Source organism: Pavona decussata, unplaced genomic scaffold (genome assembly GCF_977016875.1).
Source record: "Pavona decussata unplaced genomic scaffold, jaPavDecu1.1 SCAFFOLD_166, whole genome shotgun sequence".
Taxonomy (NCBI): domain Eukaryota; kingdom Metazoa; phylum Cnidaria; class Anthozoa; order Scleractinia; family Agariciidae; genus Pavona; species Pavona decussata.
The window spans coordinates 520001-544773 of NW_028145577.1; the positions used below are offsets into that span (position 1 = coordinate 520001).

The 24773-nt window shown below is 37.0% G+C and overlaps 1 protein-coding gene across 1 annotated transcript; it reads left to right on the top strand.

Annotated features, from left to right (window-relative positions):
• The first annotated feature begins 2960 nt into the window (after nt 1–2960).
• On the top strand, nt 2961–23688 carry LOC146464271 (uncharacterized). The gene is made up of 22 exons (XM_085130008.1): nt 2961–2974; nt 3855–3913; nt 4335–4406; nt 5625–5669; nt 7380–7433; nt 9702–9806; nt 11323–11474; nt 12109–12283; nt 13095–13210; nt 13460–13580; nt 14126–14245; nt 15116–15265; nt 15887–16114; nt 16287–16480; nt 17249–17356; nt 18004–18354; nt 19125–19371; nt 19781–20115; nt 20510–20602; nt 20748–20967; nt 22146–22342; nt 23295–23688. The coding sequence occupies exons 2-22, from the start codon at nt 3859–3861 to the stop codon at nt 23430–23432; spliced, it is 3276 nt and encodes a 1091-aa protein (XP_084986134.1). The 5' UTR covers nt 2961–2974; nt 3855–3858; the 3' UTR covers nt 23433–23688.
• Nucleotides 23689–24773: the final 1085 nt, after the last annotated feature.

Here is a 24773-nt window from a genome sequence, read left to right on the forward strand (position 1 = left end):
ACAGTTACGCCGTTGCATCGCATCAACAGCTACGTCAGATGTCTAAAATACTCAGCGAGAAAGAAAACTCCAAGACGAAACAAAAGGAAGTACTGGAAAACATTCTGCAAGACGGTTAGGTGCCACTCCGTTCAAGAGGCCATGCAAACACATGGCATATTTTCAGGAGCAACAATCGGTGTAACAAACTTCAAGAATCTTTTCCTTCCTGAAACCTCTGGTTTAAAACAAGCTTCCCTTAAAACACCTTTTGCCAATGAATGGTCAGTGACAATGCCAAGGAGATTAAGACGCAATTGAACTCTCCAAACTGTCACAAGAATCAATTAGATTAATGGACAGAGGTGCATTTGTTACATTCTCCGAAAAAATCATCAAGTCTTAACCAAAGTGGAGCTTTCATAAACGTAGAGGGCGAACTATTGTAGGTTTTTGAAAGCTTCTGTGAGCTTATTTAATTAGTTCTATTCTTCCATTTCTCTTGGTGTTTCACAGTATTAAGAAGTTGATAAGTTTAAGGGCCATCCTCGTGGGAAATTTATTGTAGGCTTGTCAAAGCTGCACACAATATTTCACCTGGATAAGTGATTATAACTTTAATTGCTTAAATGTAATTGAATTGCCCAGAGCACCGAGAAAAAATATCCACTATAAGTCATTTCTCGGGAAAAAAAAACATCATCAGTAATTCTCAATTTTCCCAAAAAAGGGAAAACGTGAACACACATCTACAAGTCCATTTACCTGATAGAAATCCTCATGCAACTGAACTTGACACTCCCATTGTCAGTTTTCGATCATCCTGTCCTGATATTGTTCTTTTGTTGCGTAAACGAGTGGTTACAATAATGGTTTCTTTTAGAAAGCTGAAGAGTTTTATTAGAAAGGTGACAATCAAGAAGTGCCAAAAATATGCTTTTGGATTGAAGTCGTTGTTAGAGTACAAGACAGGTTTATCGTTTATGTCAATGTTTAAGGTGGCGTTAGGTTCCTCTTTTCTTTTTTTCAATGTTACCTGCTGCAATACACTAAAAATATTTCACTGAATGCAACTGATGAAAGTGAGAGCCCTGAGAGTTGTAACTTGTTATTGCTATTGATTTTTGTGGATAACTTCATAGCTGCTATTTTATCCTCATGGCTTATTTTGAATAACTGCAAGGATATGTAACGTTAACGCAAGTGAAAGTCTTGAGTTAGATATTGTAGACCAGAATACTATCATAGTCGCAAAATTACTCATAGGTGGTCTATTCTGTTCGTATTATTTTCATCGATTGTAACATTTGTAGGACATTAAAATCGCTACACGCTCTCTTCGATAACGCAATGCAAAAACGCAAACTTAAAACGTTAATCCACAACTAAGGCATCAATGGATACCAGAGTCAACCAACTAGAACACAATTGTCATTGGTTAGATAATTTCACTGTATAGAAATAATCTGTCAGAAAATCAGTAATAGGTGAAGGATTCACAAAGTATAAAAGGCGCTGTCTCAAAAATTCATTTTACGATGCTAGGAGCGAAGTTCTTAGCTTATCAGGGTAATGGTTTCAGTGAGAGCAGAATACAGGTGTCAAATATTTCCATAGCGTTAACTTTTCCCTCTGAAATGCAACCTGCTATCATGCAAACATGTCAGATCACCATTCATTGGAATAACGAACCACTTTTAGTGACAGCAGAATACAGGTCTAAAATATTTTTATAGCGCTAACTTTTCTCTGTGAAATGCAACCTGCCACTATGCAAACATTTAGTCGGATCACCATTCATTGGAATAACGGACTTTTACTTAAATGTTTAGTCCAGAGAATTCAACTCGAGCTACACTCTTTTTTTCTTCAAAGAAAAAAAAAACTCAGTGTTATTTGACGATACTGGAAATTGCAACCAAGTACTTAACAAATAACTTTCTACATTTCTCCTTAATTTCCATAATAATATTGTAGCTGGGCTCGTACGAATTCATTTTCGAATAGAACGTTGCTAAATAGCGTACAAAGACTCGCTTGTCCTATTCTATTTTGTTGTGATATTTCCAATGAGAGAAAAGGGAAAATTTAAAAAAAGAGGCGCTTTTAAATCTCCACGAAACCCAAAACATTTCAAAGGGAAGAGTAATTTTCTTATTCTTGTCAGTAATTTTAATTCGTTCTCCGTGATTTAATTTGTTCTTTTATCAAACGTTTAAGCGCGATGGACGAAAACAAATACCATACATACATGTAATAAACATGGCGACATCCCGACAGGAAATTAAAAGGAAGATAGGCTAATAACATTTATTAAGTTTTCAGACAGCTGGGCGATCGAGACTTCTTTTCCATGGCATGTTTTCTACCTTATATACCCTCAGTTCAAGCCCCTCCCCCCAACCAAAGGAAAAAAAATTGTAATAAGAAATAAAATTTCCTGACAGTTGTTATTCATCGCGGTTTAAAATGGTAATTACAAGTTACGAAATTGATCGCTGTCAGATGAGTGTGTCACAGTGTCACATTGATGGGGATCCGCGCAATCGACTGTATAACACCTAGGTAACACCATCGTGAGACAAAACGATTAAGGTTGAACGATCAAAAACACAAACCCTAACAAAAGTTATTTTGGTTTTGGCGAAGAGGTACACAAATATGGAGAAAATTCTTTTTTCCTTTTTTTGCACGCACAAGACATTGGTTTTGAAGATAATTTACTCCCTTCTCCAAAATTAATGAGAACTTACCAAGTTGATGTTTTTTTTTTTTTTTTTTTTGACGGAACAACAAAGAAACACATTCTTTCCAGTTTAGGGGTACAACGCTAAAATTAGGTTTGCAGTGTAACCTGCAGGAATCCAAATATTTCACATTTTACAATTCAACCAAATAAGGGCAGATTATGCTCTGTAATATTCTCAGAATCAATAAAACGAGACGTTAACAAATCATTTAGCATTCCGTTTTGTGGACACCATTGGAGTAGGTGGTAAGTGTTGTTTAGATTCGTATCTTTCCAGAGTGTCAGTGAAATAGAGACTTTTTTCAAGCACCCTCTCACAGATTGGAGGGGTTGGCTAAGAAAGAAACATTTTTACACCACATTTTGCAGTGTCCCTTCATGGAATGGGTCCTTTTTAACATCTAGATTAGTGATAACAGTTTTTGCGCTCTTTGATTTGATTCCCTAAGCTTTTTTTATTTTATTTTATTTTATTTTCAGGGGGCTTCCCGGATAATATTTTCACATGTAGCTAGGACCATTTTTTTCATTGCGATTGGCGTAATATAATACTTTGATTTACTTTATCTGACCAATACGAATTTGCAGCTGATATAAAGTTAAACGTAACTTACAAACAAAAACAAATTTATTTTTCTTTCGTCTCCATTTTTCAGTTCTGCCGTTAATTTCGCGAAAACACAAACCATGAAAATTTTCTGATCATGACATTGACGACAATAAGATTGATATCTCAATGAAAATATACGAGTTTTTTTTTTTTCTTTCTTTCTTTTTTTTTTTTTTGCTTTATCTTTGTTACATTTTTTTTTTCATTGTGGTATAAATAAAAATTTGTGGATGTATTTTTGTCCACATGTACAATGGCAACATGCTTGCCCCAAACCATTTGACAACAATGTTATATTCCTTTTCTTACGTTATCTACCCATAATGTATGTTCAATATTTCTTAGGCCTGTTGAAAACACCGCAACGCGTATTTATAAAAATATATATAGTCAATATTTAAAACAATACGGAAAAAGGTTAAGGTCTATCTGAAACCATTTTTTTAGGAGGATGTCAAGTCACTGGCGAACTGTTAAACGTAAAACGTTTTACTTACTTTTACGGAATCTTTACAGGAAAATGAATCCTCTACCGCTTCTGTTCCTGTCGGTATTCTGCGCTACCAGTCTAGGGGGTTAGTAGTACCAATAATAATATCCAATAATTTTATTCTGTTTTAACATATTTCTAACGGTTAAACCAAAGGTACAAGGTCACTGAGAGGAGGGGGTGGGATATTTTAACTAGGGAGTCCAAAGATTCAGTGACTGCTCATATTTCTTTGTTCCTATATATGTAAAGTTGTCATGGAAGCCGATTCTTAAAAGGTATTTTCATCATAAAGTGGAATTTTTGTTTTAATCCGTCACCCTTAATTCAGCAACCCTCGTCGATTTTATATAGGTTTGGGTACATATCAGATCTGTTCACAATGAAAATCGGTGACGTGACTATGCAAATAAATAAATTCAGCCTTTTTTTTCCATTTTTTTTTTTTTTTTTTACATTGGTTATTAGTATTTTTTTTAATTTTTATTTCTTTATTTTGTACATAGTTCAGCCGATCGATCCAATGGCACTGCCAGATGGTGGAGATGCAGCTGTACAGGGGTTTTTACCCTGGTGGGGTGAGTAAAATAGTTATCATCCGTAGCTTTCTACCCTAGAGATTAAACTTACGAAATAATCACAGGCGTTTTTAATTTGAACAGTTAATTTTTGGTTGGGTTCGCTGTCACGGTTTTTCTCTCAGGGACACATTTCGTATTATAGCTGCAGTTACATAACTTAACCTAAAATATAATATAAACGTATTACATTTAAGGTGGCCGAACATAGTTTTCCAGTATACAGGTGTTAGTAAACATTATTTGAAAACTACGTACTTGTGAGTACCCGAAATTAGCATGGTGCAAGATTAGCTAAGAAGGAATAAATTTTGATACTTCTTGTTGAGCAAAGTGCCGTTGCTACGGTAACGCAGCAAGCCAGTAACAGTCCAGAAATAATGGTTTTACTTAATTTTTAGAAAATGCACTCGCTAGATTTTTTTCCAGTTTTTGTATCCAGAAAAACTCACAAAATACTGACATAGTGAGGCTGCTTTCATGTACTTTTAACATAGAGATCTTCTGTAAATTTTGGCTTTGCACTTTAATGTTTTATGAAGATACCCTTTGTTTGAAGGCGAGTTATGCTTTTGGATAACTACTGTTTTGTCAAATGTCACGAAATTTTAACGAGCGGTTCCTTTGAAAACAGTTCATTTCCATTAAAACAACCAGTCACAATTTTTTGGTCAAATGCGTATGCGTGGCTTTTAATTAGTTTTTCTCAGCAGAGATGAAAAGCGTGCAAAAAGGCTTTACTCTTCATGAACTCACTTTCTTTGTCCGATGATAAATGAAGAAGGATTCACAAACGAGAAACTGAGTTATTTTAAGAGCAAAAACTCACCTTTGTTATCCATTTGGTATAAAATCGAGGGATTGATAGTTTTTGCTTACCACAACCCTGGCGCGCGCTTAATAGCACCACTAAGAGAATCTGTAAAGCGCGCGCAAACTGTGTTCCGCCACCTTAAATGTCACATATTCAGTTAAATGTTGCATTAAATGATTTGAAAAAGGATTTTCGAAAAAAAGTGTCTTATGCCACATGTTTTAAGTCTACGGTTATTTCAAAGACAGTGCGTCCAATTGGATTGGATTGAGGTTAGACTTAAAGTATTTCCAATGATTTTGATCATTTCTTCACTGAGTGTTTGTTTAGCATTTGAATGTGAAATCGTTTATTCTGTGCATGTTTTATATTTTGTTTTTTCTTGTGAATTTTGCAACGTACAGCTGTGGCGCAGAAGGTCGCAGAAGCGGCAAAAGCGGCGGCAAAACGTAAGTTTTATAGCAGTTCTGTAACAGCGAATTATTAAAACATAACATAAATACACTCGATTAAAAAAGAAGATATGGATAAAACTTAACAGCTTTTTGGAAAGAGTTTGTCTATGATCTTATTTGCTTTCTTCTTGCTAGGAAAATAAAAGCACGTGGGTCTTTTTTTTTTACATCTTTCTCGCGGAAAAAGAGAAAACACGAAGTATTCGAATGCTAATTAGCTCTAATTAGCATGCGCATACATCGATCACCACATAATTTCTTAGGGTCCCCAACAACATTTACGATCACGCTTACGTATATTCAGTCGAGTATACACTCGATTGCAAAAACGTTGAAACCTAAAAAGCCTAAACCGTGAACGATGAGACCAATGGTTTTATGGGTGGGAGTGTACTAAATTTCTTTGCATAATATTATATTCTCGCGCGACGGTTGTTAGCCAAAATTAGTTGCACGTGGTGAATGATGGAAACTGTCCAAGCTTTCCTTAAAGTGTCAAGTTGGCCAACAAGGGCCAGTTTTTAAACACTACCCACAAATTCGTTGGGTGTCATCGTTCATGGTTTAGGTGTTAACGTTTTTACAACAGAGTGTATATAAATGAATAATGCGATTGACTTCACATTGACTTGACTTATAACTTATAAGTCTTGTATGTAGAAAACGTGACCTTAGAATTGCCCATTGTTTGAAAAAAAAAACGCTTTTTTAAAATATAATAAAATGGTAATGGACGAGCCTTAGCACATCACTATTTGATGTGGTCATTGAGTGCAGATTGGTTTCGATGTGATCATAGCAAGCAATTTTTAACAGGTAGGTTTATTAAGATAAATAGAAAATACCATTTTGAATTCAAAAAAAGTCACTTTCCTTCTTGTTACTTTTAATTAATATTTTAGCTCATGTTTGTATTTCTTTATTGGTTTTGATCACTTCTCGTTCAATTTTGGCGCTTTTCTGAAGTTTTGGGAACCATTTAGAAATCTAAGATGGCGGAACCAAGTTGGTCACCATTTGCCAAATATGATCTAATTATGACGTCAGCACTTCGTGATGAGGGCGTCAAAGGAGATATCTTTGGACGTAGTATCTATCCTCTAAGTCTCAGTGTCATAGCTTTTATTCTTGCAAAGTTATGTAGTGGGGGCAGAATTCGCCCCATCCCCACCCAACCCTTTTTCTTACCCGTGGCCACAGATAGGGTTTGATTATGACCAGAGTTGTCCGCATGCTCCTCGCTTTGATAAAACCTACACCACAGCCGAACTCGCAGTAGAAGCACAGGATAAATTATTCTGATTCCGCCAACTTGCACTCTAATGTTTCGGGAGGTTTGGTAATATTGATCGCCCTACTTAAAATTAATTTTCTATATCCCCAAGAAACAGAGAGCAAAAGATGTTCGTAGTAAGTGCAAGGGCAATATTTTCACATAGGATTACTTGTAAACTTAAAAGTTTAGTTCGTCATGAATTCTGATCCCGGCACCTCACACACTAAAATTTCAGTCGTTTGATTGGTAATCTAGGTGGGTTTTATTCAATTCAATTCAATTCAATTCAATTCGTTTATATGCCATTAACATTTACAATAAATGTTTGATACTCCGAGAAATGTAAGCGGGAGTGTTCCCTTTTCACATTAGTTAGGTGTAATGGCGGTCTAAATTGTGTTTGTTTATCTTGCCGTTTATGCACACAGAACAACAAGAGGCAATGAGAATAGCTGCTGAGGCGCTTCGAAACATGTTAAAAGGTAATTAAAAACTTTCTCCTTTCACGTTTTATTATAATTTAGCTTATCGTGGCATCCTTCAAGAGCCAATGTACCAATGCATACGCAGGAGTAACATTGTTTTATTAACTTTCTGTTATTGAACAAGTTAAGCGCCACCAAACTGTTTTGACTTCTTTTAGAAAACTTATTTGAAAAAATGTAGTGTTTAAACTTACCATTGCAACCCAAATTGTGACAGACAGATTTCTTCAGACATTCGGGTATTAATTTCTTTTTTTTTTTTTTTTTTGGTGAACAATATTAACGTTTCCGAATAACTTAAGTATCATTCCAATGATTTAGGTCAGCTTCTGGTCAATTCTGGGAAAAATCAAGAAATCCAACACCAGTGTAAAAGTTGGGGAGGGGTTTCTCCCATTCACCCAACACCTCACTTTAGCACTCAAAAGGAAAAGAAAAAAAGCGATCTAGACAGGATTTGGTTGGGAAGGCTACAAATCGAGCCCTTGGACCCTGTCTTTGTGTCTATAGACGCAAACGTCTCAGGAATTTATCTAGAAACAATTTGGTATAGTAGGTTAGGATTCACTGAATTTGATATTACCATAGCGACAGATTTTTTACTTGCATGAGTTTCGGAAATTGGACGATTCCCGTTTTTACTTTAGAAATAGTTCGGCAGAAACGCGGGTAAGTGTTTCATCACGGACTCAAGACACCTTTTGTGGTTTCGTGATGTTTGGAATCGCTGATGAAGCGGGAAGCTAGAATTTTCGACATGGAATTTACAAAAGAAAGTTTTGAATAGAGAGCACTGAATAGAGCTTATAAAACACAGTTTTTTGTTACGCAGAAGCGTGAAAAGCCGCTATCGACGAGCAATAATTGTCATTGGTCATTATGGGTGAAGCAAATTCCGCAGTACACACACTATCTTGCTTGCAGGGCTAGGGTAAATGAATCTCATTTCATTTGAGCTCCCATTCGAGTAACGATCGAGCACAAGTCGACCAGCCCTTGTTCATCTTTGTAATGCTACAATCACGTACTGTCACTTGAGCGCCACGTTAACTGTTGCATAATAGCGAAATTATGAGGTTTTGTATGAGAGAGAAACGTTTCCTATTTGAAGGCAAAATTAGGAATTATCCTTAAACTCCTTTGCATGGCTGTTTGTGTCTTGCGTTCTTTTTTAATCGATTCAAGGCGATTCCAAGGATTTTTATTTCCACTGTGTTTACTTTTGAATAATACTGCCCAACGTTGGTACTCATGTCGTGTCGAGGAAGACAGCAGTAAATTTCCTCAGAAAGCACTAATAGCCTTCAGATTTTAGCGAAAGCACGTTTCATGGCTTTGCTAACAACTGGTTGTCTTCGTTGAACGCTAACTTTAGAAGAGCTTAAATTTCAGTCTGAAAAATCAAGACACTTTCCTTCAACGCCTGTTGAATGATGCTCTAGCTGTTCGTTCCGTGCACCTTTCTTTTGAAATTGCCTTGGCCACCCGGTTGCGCTCTTCAAACTACTTACACACTCAGTAAATTAGAAGAGCTTAACTTTAGAGGAGCTTAAATTTCAGCCTGAAAAAATCAAGACACTTTTCCTTCAACGCCTGTTGAATGATGCTCTAGCTGTTCGTTCCGTGCACCTTTCTTTTGAAATTGCCTTGGCCACCCGGTTGCGCTCTTCAAACTACTTACACTACTACTTTTTGTCTCTCATTCAAAGGGCGTTTAAGCAATTTGAAGCGCGCGACGAGGCGTCTAAGGCAATTTCGAACGGACGGAAGAAATACTTAAGTATCACTTCAAGCTTAGCGGCCCGGTCGTTTAACACCTGGTGGGTGCAGATTAATTTGCAAGTCTCTAAGAAAGTCTACTTGTTATATTTAAAAGATCATCCAAAGAGAAGCTGTTCTCTTGGCAAGGGGTGGCCCTTGCAAGAATGCAAACACACGCTCACAAACAAATACCAAACTGAAAAACCCATAATATAAATTAGTTAGCACAACCTATTTTTTCTCTAAACAGGTGCTCAGGGTTCTTCAAAATTTCTTGTACGAATATATGATACCAGGAATTATGAACAATAACGCAAGTTGTTCCCGGTGTATGTTGGATTAGTGGCATTTTGAACGTGGTTCAAAGACTCGACAAACAAAACTGCATTTGTTCTTGGGCTAAATAAATAGCAAACGTGCTCCAAGCAAATTGAATTTTCTATAGTGACGACTTTTTAATATACTGTATTGAAAGGTAAAGCATGTATTTTTTTTTTTATTCAGGTCCCTGTGTCAACCATCAGAAGAGTGGAGGAGGCTTGCCAACGAATTATGATGTCCCATTGCCCAGTTGGCTTCTCACTCCTTCAATTGTGCAAATGTCAAACGGTTAGTAAAAACTGCCTATTGTTCAGACAAATCATATAAATTTCGCCTATAAAACTTGAAACGTATCTTATTTGGCTAAAATATAGGTTGATTCAGTGAGTTCTTAACTAATGGGGTAAGAAAGATTTTTAAATTCTTGTATAATTTGCATATTAATGACTGTAAGGGGAGGTTTCCTTGAGATTGTATAACCCAAATTGAAAAAGTAAAAACAAAAAACAAAAAAAATAGAGATCATGCTACTATTTGAAAAACAAACTCTTGCCTATCTGCAAGGTTGGAAAGCAGTGGAGTTAAATTAAGAAATCCCAAATAAAATCAAATTCTCCGTGCCGAGTGAGTGACCACGTGCTCTTAGCGATGTAATAAGAGTAAGCTGTACTATTTTGCCCGCACTATCACGTCTGCCTTAAGGTTCGGGTCCTCGCCAATGAACCATATTTTCACATAGTGCGTTTACCTTGCTTTATACAATGAACAGTTTTAAACTCGTGTTTTGCTTAGTGGATCGGAGTTTGTGATTAGAATATAGACGCGCGAATGATGTCACCATTTGGTATGGCTGATGCACGTGAACAGAGTCTAAATTCCAGCCAGAATGACTTGTCGACAAAAGACTAACAAAGTTTTGCAAACTGTTGTGGTGAGTAGCGGACAAACATAGGAAATTTTCGCAGGAACACAAAACTGTCCGATGAAAAATTGAACAAAGATCGTTGCAAGTGACCTCAACAAGGTAAAGAAACCAAGAATTTTGCTGTGATATGAAAAAGAAATAAAGTATATGTCTAAGTATGTAACCGATGAAAATCCGGTAATGGCGAGTAATCGATCACAAATCGCAGAGAAGCGACTGGTTTAGCCACTTTAGTGTTACTTAACATGGCAGAGAACAGCTGCAATTTTTGGACATGCCATCTTTCGATATACTGGATAAACAGCTGAAAGACCGTTCGTTTCAACTAGAAAGGTCGGAAAAACTTCCATTTATTGGCAAAAGAAACTTCAAACCAACTACAACTATTTACCTTAAATGACTAATAGTAATGTTAAAATGCTATCTTTGCACGGCTCTCAGTAAAATTTAAACTATTTGACCGCTTCCAATCGTCTTTGTTCCGAAACTTCCAGACGAATTCGGTCGTTTTGTCCGAAAGGCGTTAAATTTTAAAACCGCTGATTTATTGATCTCAAATTGACTCCTTGATATTACTTCCACAGCACTCTGAAGATAAATAAACCCAACTTTTATAATGCCCAAAGTGGAGTTCAACTGTTAATAAATCAGTTGTATTTACATTTAAGACTTAGACCTGGTTTCATGGAATATCATGTCCAAAGGTGGCACGTCGAAAGATGGTCGCTATGCACGTAACATTGAAAATAAATGTAAGATAAAACAACCTGTTTAGTGCAGTTTCAGGTATTCTGACTGAAACCGTATGTACATGCCTGCCTTTGTCTCCCAATCAAAGGACCCCTTAAAGAAACTTATCTGTATATTCTTATATCTTAGGTAAATATCGGGCTGTCGGTCGTATCATTCATGCCAAATACTTGAAAGAGCGATTAGTGCAGAAATCATCCGCTTTTGACGGAAAGGAAATTAAGAAGGGCGTGGCCCTTATTGAGCAGCTGGAGATTCTTGCAGACACACTTTACATACAGGTAAAATTCCGTGTAGCACAAACCGTACTTACGTGTTGTCTTGTATGTCGTATTGTATTATATTGTAGTTTACACTGTTCAATAACCTCTATCAGATATTATTATACTCTATCCCATTCTTCCTTCGGAGGTTGTAAATGCTGATTATCACCGTCGAAGAAGACCGCAAACGGGCCAGTTTGAGTAGGGTTAAGTTTACAAAATCGGATTATGTAGATATTGCCACTCAACATTGAAATATTCACATATCAAACAAAAATAACCATATGAATAGTTTCGTGCTTAACCCTTATTTCTTCAAAAACTTCATCCAAAAGTGTTAGTCCCATTTAAAAGGAGGGCCGAAATCGTTACTTTTAAGGCACCAAATGATAATACTTCTAAAAGAGCTAAAAATATAGCAAAGGTCACATTTGCTTTGTTATCATCTCTTCTACAAAAGCCATATGAATAGTAACTGGTAAACTGAACAGAACGCTCATAAAAGAAGAATGTATTTTTTGCCTACTTTCTTTATTGTTTTTTGCGCTTTGTTAGATGAGATTCCGAATTTAGCGCCAGAGAGCGTAACAAAAGTCCCGAATATGTCGCGCAGTTGTTGGCGATGGTATTGAGACATTTATCATAATTTCAGGACAAGGTCGAACTCTACGGAATAAAAAACGTCAAAATATACGCACGGGAGATTCTCTCGACTCCAGGAGGCAAACTTTCTTTCTCTACTCCTCATCAACCTGATGTTTATAAAACTCCCGCGGGTACAGGACAACACGGGAAGAACGGTAATAATGGTCTTGATGGTCCGCAGGGTAAGTCCTATAATAAAAGGATACGGATCGGATAAACTGTTATTGAAAGTAGTCTGTATGTGATTTTTATATGTAAAAAAAAAAAGGAAAACATACGAGAGGTGTTTGAAATATACTGTTTAGCAAAACGAGTTTTAGGGGGAAAGGCGTTTAACTTTTTTGAGGAAATTTATTCTGGCCACTCGCAGTTGTTGTCTTAAGAAATTTGGTTCTTCATGTTTGATTGCTGTACGATTAGAGCACTTTAATTTTCAACAATAAAGCGACCATTCGAAGTCTGAAGATGTACTTGCGTTTCGGCAATTGAAGCAGTAGTTGTATCAACAGTTCTCTTGGTGATTTAATTAGAGACAATCTTAAAAGGGGCAGAAAAATGGGTAGACAGAAAATTTAAGGAGATCGGCTAATTATGTGGTGGCAAAATCGAACCTTTCAAAAGTGGCCTAATGTTTCTAACTCAATTTTTTTTAAGACCCACAACAATCCCTCAAGAAATAACTTATTTAGTCATACAGTGACTTTATCAACGATTTCGTTAGTCTGGGCACTTAATTTCAATCACCGCACCAAAGTCAGAAAGCGAGCAATTTCACCAATCCCTATATTTGAAATTTAACTGGAAATGTTTCTAAATTTTATAACTTATTCTGTGTTAGCCTGAAAATTATGGAGGGAAATGAACCAAACACACTTTTCTCAAGATAAATAGTACTATTTTTACACACTTTAGATGGAGAAAAGCAACTTTCAGGTTTGTCTATTTTGGTGTAAATTACATTGCCATTTGCATATTTTTTTTGTTACTTTTCAGTCGACATTTTCTGTGACGTGATTGCCGGCAATTTAGAGTTAACCTTGAATGGAGGGAATGGTCAAAAAGGACAGAGTGGTGGAAAAGGTAGCAAAGGGCGGGACAATGGTAACGGGGTAAGGAAAAATTTCGTTATTTACAGTTCAGTTAACAGTTTTAATTAAATGGCAACCCTGAGAAAACACCCAGATTTCGATTATTTATCTTGATTCCGAAAATCTCTTTTCCTATGGGGCTAAAAAAATTAACTGAATCTGAAACCTAATCAATGACTGCCTCTATTTATATTTCGTTTCATAAGAGATGCCAGGACTTGAAATGCGTTTAGGTCCTATTCAAACTCACAAATGTTGTTGTTTGAATAGGCATCAGACAGATCGGCAAGCGAATGCACATCGCAAGCTTACTATAGATGCCGTAATGTACCTGGAAGACCTGGAAATAGGGGATATTCAGGGGGAAATGGAGGGAATGCTGGAAAACCAGGTAGGGTTTCAAAATCTTTTCTAATGAAATAACCTATTTATCTAGCAATGATCTTAATAGAGGTTTTTAGTTATTAATAACATAGATCTGTTCATTGTCTTTGTTATACATTTTTCTCTACCCGGACGGAGGTAGGGCTGGGTAGTGGACGGAGTAAACCAGCTTGGACCTCGGAAATTGACAACTTTCTTGGGTAAAAAAAAAAACAAGAAAAAAAAAAAACAAAAACAGGTTATCACTCTTCTTTGCATTCGAAAGACACTTTGCTAACGTCATTACCACTGCAAGTCTGACCACAATTTTGTTTGGTTTTCGATAGCCGTTTGACTGTTTTTTAACTGTTTTAAAGTAATGTAGGAAGGCTGCTGTTTATAAAATACAGACGTCATTTCTGCATCATCTCACTTCATGTAACATCCTCAGAATTAGAAACCTGAATCCTCCTCTGTCCAATAAGACCAAAGACGTCCGAGCATTTTATTTTATTGCACGATAAATTCAAACTAGCACTGTGATGTAAACACTCATTTCTTTAATTCATTAAGGAACTGGTGGAGAAGCTGGGCGTATAAATGTCCGCTACAGAACTCTTAATGGAAAGTTCGACCTAAAGACTTGCGGAGGAGTGGGAGCCCTGGCAGCCAACAACGGAGTAGGAGGAAAAGGTAATATGGTTTGTCCATGTCAGAACAGTGGTATTTTATGCTGGTAGCTACGTGCCCTAGCATGAAAACCTCTGTGACCAGATAACCCGCAGAAACATTTCCCATTAGTGATTAATCAGAAGAAACTAGCAATTGTTAAGATACAGAATGATGTTATGTTCATTACCATCACCACCCCCACCACCACCACCACCACCACCACCACCACCATCATCATCATCATCATCATCATCATCATCATCATCATCATCATCATCATCATCATCATCATCGTTATCGTCAGGATTATTTTAGTCACCATTCTTATCATCATCTTCATTGTCATTTTCATTACTTATTGAAGATAAACTGTTACGTAACATATATTTTAAGAGAGTAGGTCTTTAAAAGGAAACCGATATTCTCTAGAAAGCGTTTGCGGATATACAATTTGATCTTAAGACTTACAAGTTATTATTTGTTGCGGTAGTGTAGAGGACAGAAAATGAGGTTTTGGCGTCGAGAAAACAATTTTCATCATGCGCGCTTAGAAGTGGCATATATTCATATCTGTTTTAGTTGGGGTTTATAAAAGACACCTTATGACCAATCCCCAAGACAATAATGAGTCTTACCTCGACTTAACGTTTCATCTGTTGTCTCAGGATACCTTTAGGTCCCAGGGAAGCAACATTCAAGGTTGCCGTTGAAAACTGACACTTTTTCACCATGAACGAACATGTAATCACCACAATAACCATTCATTCTTAAGGCATATCGTTGTTCTAAGCGGACTTCAAAACAATATGAAGACTGTGAAAATTGTTTCTATAAATTTCCTGTATCTATTACCCTAACTCTACTGAATTTTGTCTTGCGTAATACTATAAGGTGGTGCAGGTAGTCGAGGAGGAAGAGGGAGGGATTGCGACAAGCATACGCAATGGGGATATCTGTTCAACAGTGACTCGTGCATTGACGATGGATATCATGGAAGAGGTGCGAATGGACCGCCTGGAAGTGACGGAAAGGATGGAACAAGTAAGTAAGAAAATAAAATGCCAATAATGTACAATGCGTACCACTCACCATCGAAAGCTTTTTCTCTTTCCAGCAAAGCTCGTATCAGTGTTCAAAACAAGAGACTTCACGGTACTGCTCTTGAATGATTCTGACTTTAAATGTACAATGGCTAGTTTGAATAAGTTTTTGAAACCCTAGCATTTCTACTTTATCAATGGATATCCATTAACAAGATGAAGCCTCTGAATATGACTTTAAGGTACCTGAAAACTATTTTTCGTTATTTTATATATTTTTATGCTGGTGCTCAGAGACTACATGCCGTAATCGCAGTTTAAAAGATGTCCCGTTTCACCTGTTTTACAATCGTTTTCGTATTAACTTTTGTAACAGTATCGATTTTAGAAAGAAAGGAAAAACTTACATTGAAGCAAAATTGGGTTACTTTGCAAACAACCCTGCTGGATCGATGGGGAAAACGTACTTTCTCACTGTTGATCATTATAAAATGCTTTCCGTGTTGTAATAATGTCGGGGCCTTTGCCAAGTAGTAATTTGAGGTGAGCTTTTGTTAAACGATCTACCAACTTAACAACAACGGATCATGGCTACCAAATAATGCATTCATATTTTTTTTAGCTCCTAATACAAAGGGAAAAAATGGAGCAGTTCAGAAATCTTTCATTCAATATGGAACATTAGACGCAGCAAGCAAGAAAAGCTTTCCAGTGGAGCTTATCAGAATTATGAGAAGACAGGCTGAAGACTTGCTGCTGAGCAACAGCTCTGATCAGATAGGCAGGGACATCTTGACATTTATAGTCAGCCTGACGGAGGGAAGGAGTGATCTGGAGTACATCAAGAAAGGTCAGATTTTCTTCTTGTGAGCCACCCTAGCATTGGCAGTGCAGAAAACTGTAACACCGTGCATTTTATAATAAATAAGGAATGTCTTAACTGCCTTTTTTGTGTAGGCTCTTAAGGACACTTTTTAATCTGAACTGAACGTTGAGTGGAATGAATCTTCATTAATTTTCAGATGCAAACAGAAAACTTAATTTCTTGGGAATGGATGGCTACAACATATTTGGGAAGAGCAAATACTTTGCTCCTCGTGTCAGGTGGAGTATTCTTGAGAAAAGAGTGGACAAAGTCAAAGAAGCAGCCAAAGAGTATGAAGACGCTTTCAACAACGTTATGGCAATCAAGAATGTCGACACAAACTTCAATAAGGTCAGTGTTGTGGTTATCACGTCTGTTCTAGACCTTGTCACTAACGTCATCGGAACAGCCTCGGGAAATAAACGCAAGAATTCCGTTTATCAAAAGCACGACGGCCAATAACCATACTTAACATTTTTCACTTAACTGTATGGATGATCTTTAAATTAACAGTATGTAATGAGTGTCCTAAAATTTATCCCATTCAAAACTGGCAATACTTATCTTTTTTTCTGAGTCCCCTTTGGCGACAATTGGGACGTTTGAACAAACGTTCCAATTAAATTTGTAGCCAGACTGAGAAAGTATTTTAATATCCTCTCCAGATAAACACAAGATGAAAATTGTCTTATCAAGCCGATACAGATTACGCTTGGTTTTGGTACTTACCTCGTCAATTGGGATACCGGGCGAATGGGGAGGTGTCTTTGTAGGGCATAACACATTTCATTTTTCTTAACTCTTATTTGCTTGAAAACTCCGATCTTAGTTGTGGTGTACATCATTTTTCATAACTCAGCAATTGCGCCTCAATTTCACAAGTGGGAACATCTATAACAGTAAGATTAATGGAAGAAAAACAATCATTTTTATGTAGTTGGCACCTTTGACGCTATTAGTTTCCTTTTACTCCAATCAGAGAAGAGGGGGACAAAAAAACGCACTGCTTTAGGAAACTCTTATACTGGCGAACGGGGCCCATTACAAGCTTACTAATGTAACAATAGCTAACAATGGATGTTTATATTTTGTTCATGCCCCATTGTTGCTTCTTTATAGATGGCAGTGACAATGTCAAAGGTACAAGCAAAATCTGTTGAAGGAGAAAGGAAGCGCCTTGAACAGGCCAGAGAAATTGCAAAAAGCGAAAAGAGACTAAATATAAAGGTAACTGTAGGCTAAATGATGGTTTTAAGAGAAGGATACACCATAAAGGCGTGACTACTTTATATTTCAAAACTGGTCAACAAAACTTTCACATTTTAAACTCAAATGAATCTGTTCTTCTATCTATTCTTCTTACTAGAACTATGTAAAATCTGTCTTTTTGTTGAGGAATATAAAAATGGAGAAGGTGACAACATTAAAAAGGGATTTCCAGACTAGAGATTGTCTGGTCATTTATTTTTCGCTCAAACGAATGGTCGTCCCATGTATCTTGACTTAGAAGGGGAGACCAAGTAGTAACTTAGAGTCACTGGATTCTGAGGGTCAACTCTCCCTGGCTTCTGTTTTGAGCCGTTCTTCCTAGCCCTGAATTGCAATCCTTAACTGCCCTTAACTGCCTCTTGGTAGTTCACATTTGAACCGTTAATGTTAAATATTGGATTATGTCTCTCCATGCAAACTGAACTGGGTAGGTCGCTTTGTTCATTTCCCTTATAACAAAAGAAAAAAATATGCTGTTTTTCGGTTTTCATTAGTGGGGTGGTCATAAAAAGGGGCTTTATGTCTCATTTCTAGCACTCACAGTCTTCTTCTTCTTCTTCTTCTTCTTCTTTTATTAATCTCCATTTCATGTATTATTCTTGCAGGCGATTAAAACACTCGAGGAAGAGATGACTACTATTATCAAAAATTTCCCAAATCTGCTGAAAGATACGTACAAGAAAGGGAAGTTCCACAGAAATGATCTCATAGCTGTACTGCAGGGTATTACAGGATTTGGAAAAGCAATCGCATCTAAGAACCCTCTCGATTTCATTGATTCAGCTCTTGGTATTGCCTCCTCTCAATCTGGTAAAGTATGCCTCAAGTCCCTTGACTCATATCTTGGCAGTGCCAAGAAATGGCTGTCTTTTGGGGAAAAGTACAAAGCTCTAACTGATTCCAGTGATTTGGACTTTGATCAAGTTGCCGTTTCTTCTGTACCCGAGATTATGCAGGTATCATGTTTTATCGATGAACTGTTGTATCGCACCCGCCTCTACTTTGAATACACTTGATTACAAAAACGTTGACACCTAAAAAGCATAAACCGTGAACGATGAGACCCAGTGGCTTTATGGGTATAAGCGTACTAAATTTATTTGCAAAATATCCTATTCTCGTCAACGGCTGATGACTAAAGTTAGTTGCACGTGCTCAATTATGAAGACTGTCCAAGGGACAATTTGAGTGATAAACAATTCGCAATTTTCCTAAGTTTAAAACAGGCAATGACCTTAAGCAGTATTTGGTAGAGAAATATTTGGAAGAAATAGTTATATAAGTCAGCGCTGTATTTTTTATTGCAAAAAAAAACGAGAATGGTAAATTATTGATGATAGAAACGAGGATATTGTTTAAACACTACCCACAAATCCGTTGGGTCTCATCGTTCACGACTTTTTAGGTGTCAAGGTTTTTGCAATCGAGTGTATACGTTCATACAGCAGCAATAAATCCTTGTATGCCCTTCCATTTATTAATTGAGCAATTAGCCAGATATCAGAGTGATGTAACAAAAAAGTATTATGGCCATTAAACATTAAGAGCAATTATGATATTTCTTAAACTTCGTTTACCGCGGTTTGTGAATTTCACCCAGAAGTTACAAGATGACGTCACTTCATGTGCAGTCATTGATAAAAATTAATCATTGCCTAATAGTTGAGACCAACATCCGTTCATACTTGCACCACTCACTGATTATCGTAACCATTACCTCTTAAAGGCTAGACTTGAGATGAACAAGGAAACGTTTGCGGCGGAGTTGGTTTGCCTGTTGGATGTGGCTTCCCTACAGTCAAAGGTTGCAGACATCAAGGCAGAAATAGAATCCTTCTTTATTGCAGGATCAGCTCGTATTGACCTGATAGCTAAAGTTATGGACCTGGATAATGACATTGGAGGATACAACTTTGATATTCCAGTTCTTCAAGACACCGAAAAAGCAATTACTGATATTGGCAAATCTCCAGGTATCTATGCGGATTGTTTTAGTTGATTAATAAACATTAATCAATAAAAACACTCAATCAGCCAAATGTTAATTAAGATTTACGCTTCACCAATACACTTTCGGTGTATTTGAAATAATTCTCAGTTCAATGTGTTCAATCATAAATAACAAAAACTGTCTAGAAATAGCCAGTTGTTTTTTCGTCTCAAAGACGAAATGTTTGTATCCAGGGATGTGGTGGAAAAGAGATGGCTGAATCAGCTTCGCACTCCGCTAAATACGCCCCTGTAAAATTTGCATTCTATACGGTCGTTTTAAATGAAAGATATATTCAGACTTTTACCTTTTAATAAAAAATACAATTTAAAGCATTTTTACACCTTTCTTCTCAAAGCCTGATGTATATAATTTTTTCCAACAATTACAAGGTGCTGCTATCACCAACAAACTCCGGGAGACCTTCACTGAAAATCTTCTTAGCACATACGAAGAACTGGAAAGATCCTTCACCAGAAAAATCTACGAATTCTACAAAGCTATTGAGTTCCGTACATTGTGGGAGGGAAACAATCCACTGAGGTCTTTTAAACGAGTAGCGAGTGAGAGTGCAAAGGAGATAAAAACCCTTATTGGGGTGGCTGAACTCACCAAAGCGCTCACAAAGGTCAACGATTTAAAGGACAAAGCCGTGGATTGTTTCAGTCGCCATGTTTACACCACCAATTTACAGAAGTGGACGTTTGATAACGTTAACAACAAATGGGTAAGTTTTCGCTCTATAAATAGTTATTTAGTTGTATGATATTTCATTTACTTGAAACTCGGTCAAGGAGAGACCGAAATTCTCATAAGTTGACACGATTACAAAGGCCAGTCAACTAACAATGTAAATCCAGCTTGACGGAACCAGCAATGCTATTATAACTACTCGGTAGAGGTTCAGGGAGATGGATTGGGAACTCTTTCCCCACTTGACAGCCGAGGAAAATTCCTTAATCTTCTCCGTATGCAGAAAACGTTTCCTTAGAACGTAAAGAGCTTCAATACCATATACGATATACAGAAAGACACTGGTGATGACAATGAACTTATACATTATGCCATTTTTAATTGCTAACTAAAACAAAAATACTGGCATATGTTCTTTTTTCTTTCAGATGTTTGATGAACTTGCTTTGAATGGCAAAACATCATTCAGTATCAATATTAGCGAGAGTTGTCAAACATGTTACAACGTGCGGCTGTTAAAGGTACGTTTTTTTTGGCGTAGTTATTTTTTAGAGTTACAGAGTAACTGTAATTTGACTTGAACGGATGTGTGATTATTTTGTTCCTTTGGAATAAAGGCCATGCTCACGGCAAAATTACTCTCAACATTTCATTCTCTTTTTTTAGATATATGTTGAACTTTTTGGCCCTGATGCACAACCTGCCAATGTTCCCGCCAAGGTTCACCTCAAAATTCGTCATCGTAACAGTTCGTATTTTCGCTCTGGTGATAACAGTATCAAGAAATACATGCAACGTCTCGAGCCCAGGTCAATCAAGTTTGATCGGCTCACAATAACTAATGAGGAAACGTGCCTGGAGAGGAAAATAGCGGGACAAGATCCAGGTATTAATGGCTTTGCAGCGATTTGTATTGCATGTTTTGGGATCAAACAACATCTTGTTTAACCCCATTAAGACCGGGATTTTTTTGTCTCCTGGGGCTTGGCAGGCTGGATCCCGTATCCCCTCCATAACTTCGCAAGTGTAAAAGCTATGAAAGTGAAACTTGGAGGGTAGATAGTACACTCAGAGATGTTTCCTTTGAGGCCCACAACACCAATTAATGACATAATAATTAGGTCATGATTGCCAAATGGCCGACATCGTGGGACTTTGATCTGCCATCTTGGTTTTCAGGATTTCCCCGAAGCTTGAGGAAGGTTCCAAAATTGAATGGAAAGTAATCAAACCAATAAAGGAACACTAATATGAGCTAAAAAATAAAAGTTACTGTAAGAAATAGATTTTTCGTTTTAAAAAATGATCTACTATTTTCTCTACAAACGGCCCGTCAAGAATTGTTTGCCAGGGCAATATAAATGTCAATCAACACTAACCGGCTTTCTCAAAATTTACCAAGATAGATTCTTAAAACGTTCTGAAGTTTCGGGGCATTTTTTTTCAAATATTAGAAAAAGTTATCCAGGTTCAAATTCGCCGTGAGCACAATCCTTCCTCACCCCCCCAGTATAGATAACAGAAGAGCTTCTTTTATTTATTGATTTCTTGTTTTCGCCTTGAGTTTGTTTTAAGAGAAAATCTATATCAGAAAAAAAAAATCATTGACAAAAGATAGACACGAGAATGAACTGAGACATTTCATTTGCTTTGAAAACTTTCAACCATCGATATACGACAGGAAAAAAAATTGATAGAAAACCATACAAACTACCATTGCATTTGTACTCAAAAAAAGGTCTTCGAAAGCATTCTGTGTTAGCCTTCCACTGATAGGACCTGATAGTCCTCATTTTATTTTATCTTAATTCCATAATTTCACTTATTTATCACCTTGTGCAGTATCGGAAAAACTCTATGCCCAATAAAATTAACTGAACCTCGAGCAGCACTTTAACCTTCCACTAAATAAAGTCAAATCAACAAACGGATAAAGCTATGGATATCCTTGCTGAATGTAACAAATTATAACGTCACAATGAACAATTAATTTAAGTAACTGCAATTGTGCCGCTCCTCTCACAAACTTGGTGAGTAATTTGTTTGATGTGTTTTCCTCCTTAGGATCTTATTGCATGACTAAGGATGATAATCGCTGGGAGGCTCTGTGCACCGACCCACTGACCGGGGGAAAAGATGCTTTGCTGGGGGCAGATGAATGCGTCAGTCCGTTTGGTATTTATGAGCTTGAAGTACCTGTGAATAAAGACCTGGCATGTGGAAGTAGCAAGATAACAACCTTCAACTGCAAAGATCTTGATGTAAGTAAGAATTTATTTTGTGAGGGTGGCATCTGACAGGAATGAAACTGATAAACTAATGGCACTCAAAATCATCAAAAGTCAAATTAAAAACAATAATCGATAATAAAAACACAATATACAGCCTCAAATATAAAACTAATCTGCAATGAATGAATGATAAAAATATTTAAAAACACTAAATATAAGCCTATAAACATCCTTGAAATAAAAAGCAATTAATAATGAATAATGCTTAAGTGGAGAAACATAAAAAAAAATAACATAGATATAATACGAACTCTAAAGAGACACTCCCACCTCTTTGTTGTATTACTTTGACTGACCGGAAAATATTTCCATCGAAAACGTTTAAATAATGGTTTCGTTTGGTTAACACTAACCATGCTAGTACGCAGAAACTATCAGTGATTATCTTTGAATGCGCTTGGCCAGGATTGATATGGACTGTATATTTCCAATAAAAAACCCTAAGATTTCGTTCTCGTTGATCCGATAACAATTTTGTTTTGGAGAAAATGTTTTGAGCAGTTTTGACCATAACACAGAGAAATCGCCATGACAACACCCATTTGAGGCTTTGGCCTCTCTGGCGTCACAAGGAGTGTACTTAAACTATGTTAACAGTTTAGAGGCAGTAAATGCACGGCAATAAAGAGAAAGTAGGACTTCCTGGATGAAGAAACGTTGACACTAATTAGTGATTCAAGGTTAATTTCTTGATTAAGAAGTGATAAAAATTGACATGAAAAGAAAACCGAATTGCACCACCTGAATATAAGGTCAACGGAGGCGGGAGGTGCAACAGATATTATGTTCGCTAATGACTTAACAAGGAGGACGATTTCGTCTCTATGGTTACCAACGCCCTCAAATGCAAGATAGCTTTTCTCTTTCTCAATCATATTTAATGTAATCTCCATTTTTTTTTTTACCTTCATTCCTCTCACAGCTTACCAAATTCACTAAGATGAACGTTTGGACGTTTGTTTACTTCTGGTCTGGCAAATATCCCAAGGGACCAGATGACCATATGTGCGCCAGACCGCCATTGCTCAGACTCAATCAAACGGCTATAACTGCAGAGTAATCTCTTACAGGCCCAGATGAAGAATAACTCGGATTATAAATATTATCAATAGCTTGATTTAATAGTCTATATGCCACGTACATAGGACATCTGCGAGATCTGTATTCCCCATCTATAAGTTAACCCTATCTAGAACCGTCTTTTTGTGTGTCTTCTGAAGCGGGAAGGGGTGGTGGAATCCGCCCCTCCTCCATTACTTTGCAAGTATTAAGGCTATGACAGTGCGGCCTGGAGGTCGTATGACGTCATATGACGTGCAAGAGCAAATTACGTCAAGATTGGCAAATGACGGCCATCTCGGATTTTTCTCTTCAGAAAAGCGCTGAAATTGAACGCAATGTAATCAAATGCAAGAAAAACAACAGTAATAAGAGTAATTATTTTCCATTTCAAAAGGGATTGCCATTTTCTGAAGTAAACTGCCTATCCAAAAGTTAGTTGCCATGGTAACATCGTAGTCAATGCACATTTACCGACCACATTACATTATGCCTATTTATTTTCTCTTCAAGTGTCATCGCGTTCGCTAAAAAAATATGTTCGGGTTTAAAGTCGCCGCAGGTAGAATTGGCGACACCGCCCTCTTGTCTAGATAGGGTCAATTACCGATACATACGAAAAATGTTTCACAAAACCGTAGCCATGTGTTTGGCAGAGCTTCGATAAAAAATGACCTTCCAAAATAAATTCAATAAATACCAGCAAGAAACATCCTGGATACTTTATCAAAATGGATCTCGCAAACGTTAAATGTGCGTTAATAAATCAGTTTAAGCGTGAGTACTATCTTGATCTAGTTGAAGTTGGAACGAAAACGATAACATCAGCAGAATAATACCTGATAAATGTAGTTGTATAATCAGCCATTATGCTAAACAAATAAATTTAATGAGCATTATTGAAGTCGTTTATTTTGTTTATTTTATCGTATACAGCACAAGCCCACGACAGCCCATTATCTTGCTTGTCGCACCGCTTGAGGTACTGCGTCGGACGTTCAATCGAACGATCGAAAGACTTTAGGGATAGATTGATTTTTGCATTGCTATGTTGTAACATTACACTGAAAATTGTCTTCAGGATAGAAAAATGTACTCCAGTTTGTCCCCATTCACCCGGCATATTGTTAGGTACAGGCCATATATTGCTGGATGTAATTAGCCCTGCTGGGATAGAATCCTTTCAAGACGAGTTGAGATACTCCTGGTTACTTTCAAACTACAGCAGAACCGGGCAAAATCTACGCCAGTATGGTGCACTTAGTCTTTATTGAGACTTTGTTTTGTATACACTTTTACGTTATTTCCGAATGCGTGAAACCCTTCAGTATATTGAAATGGT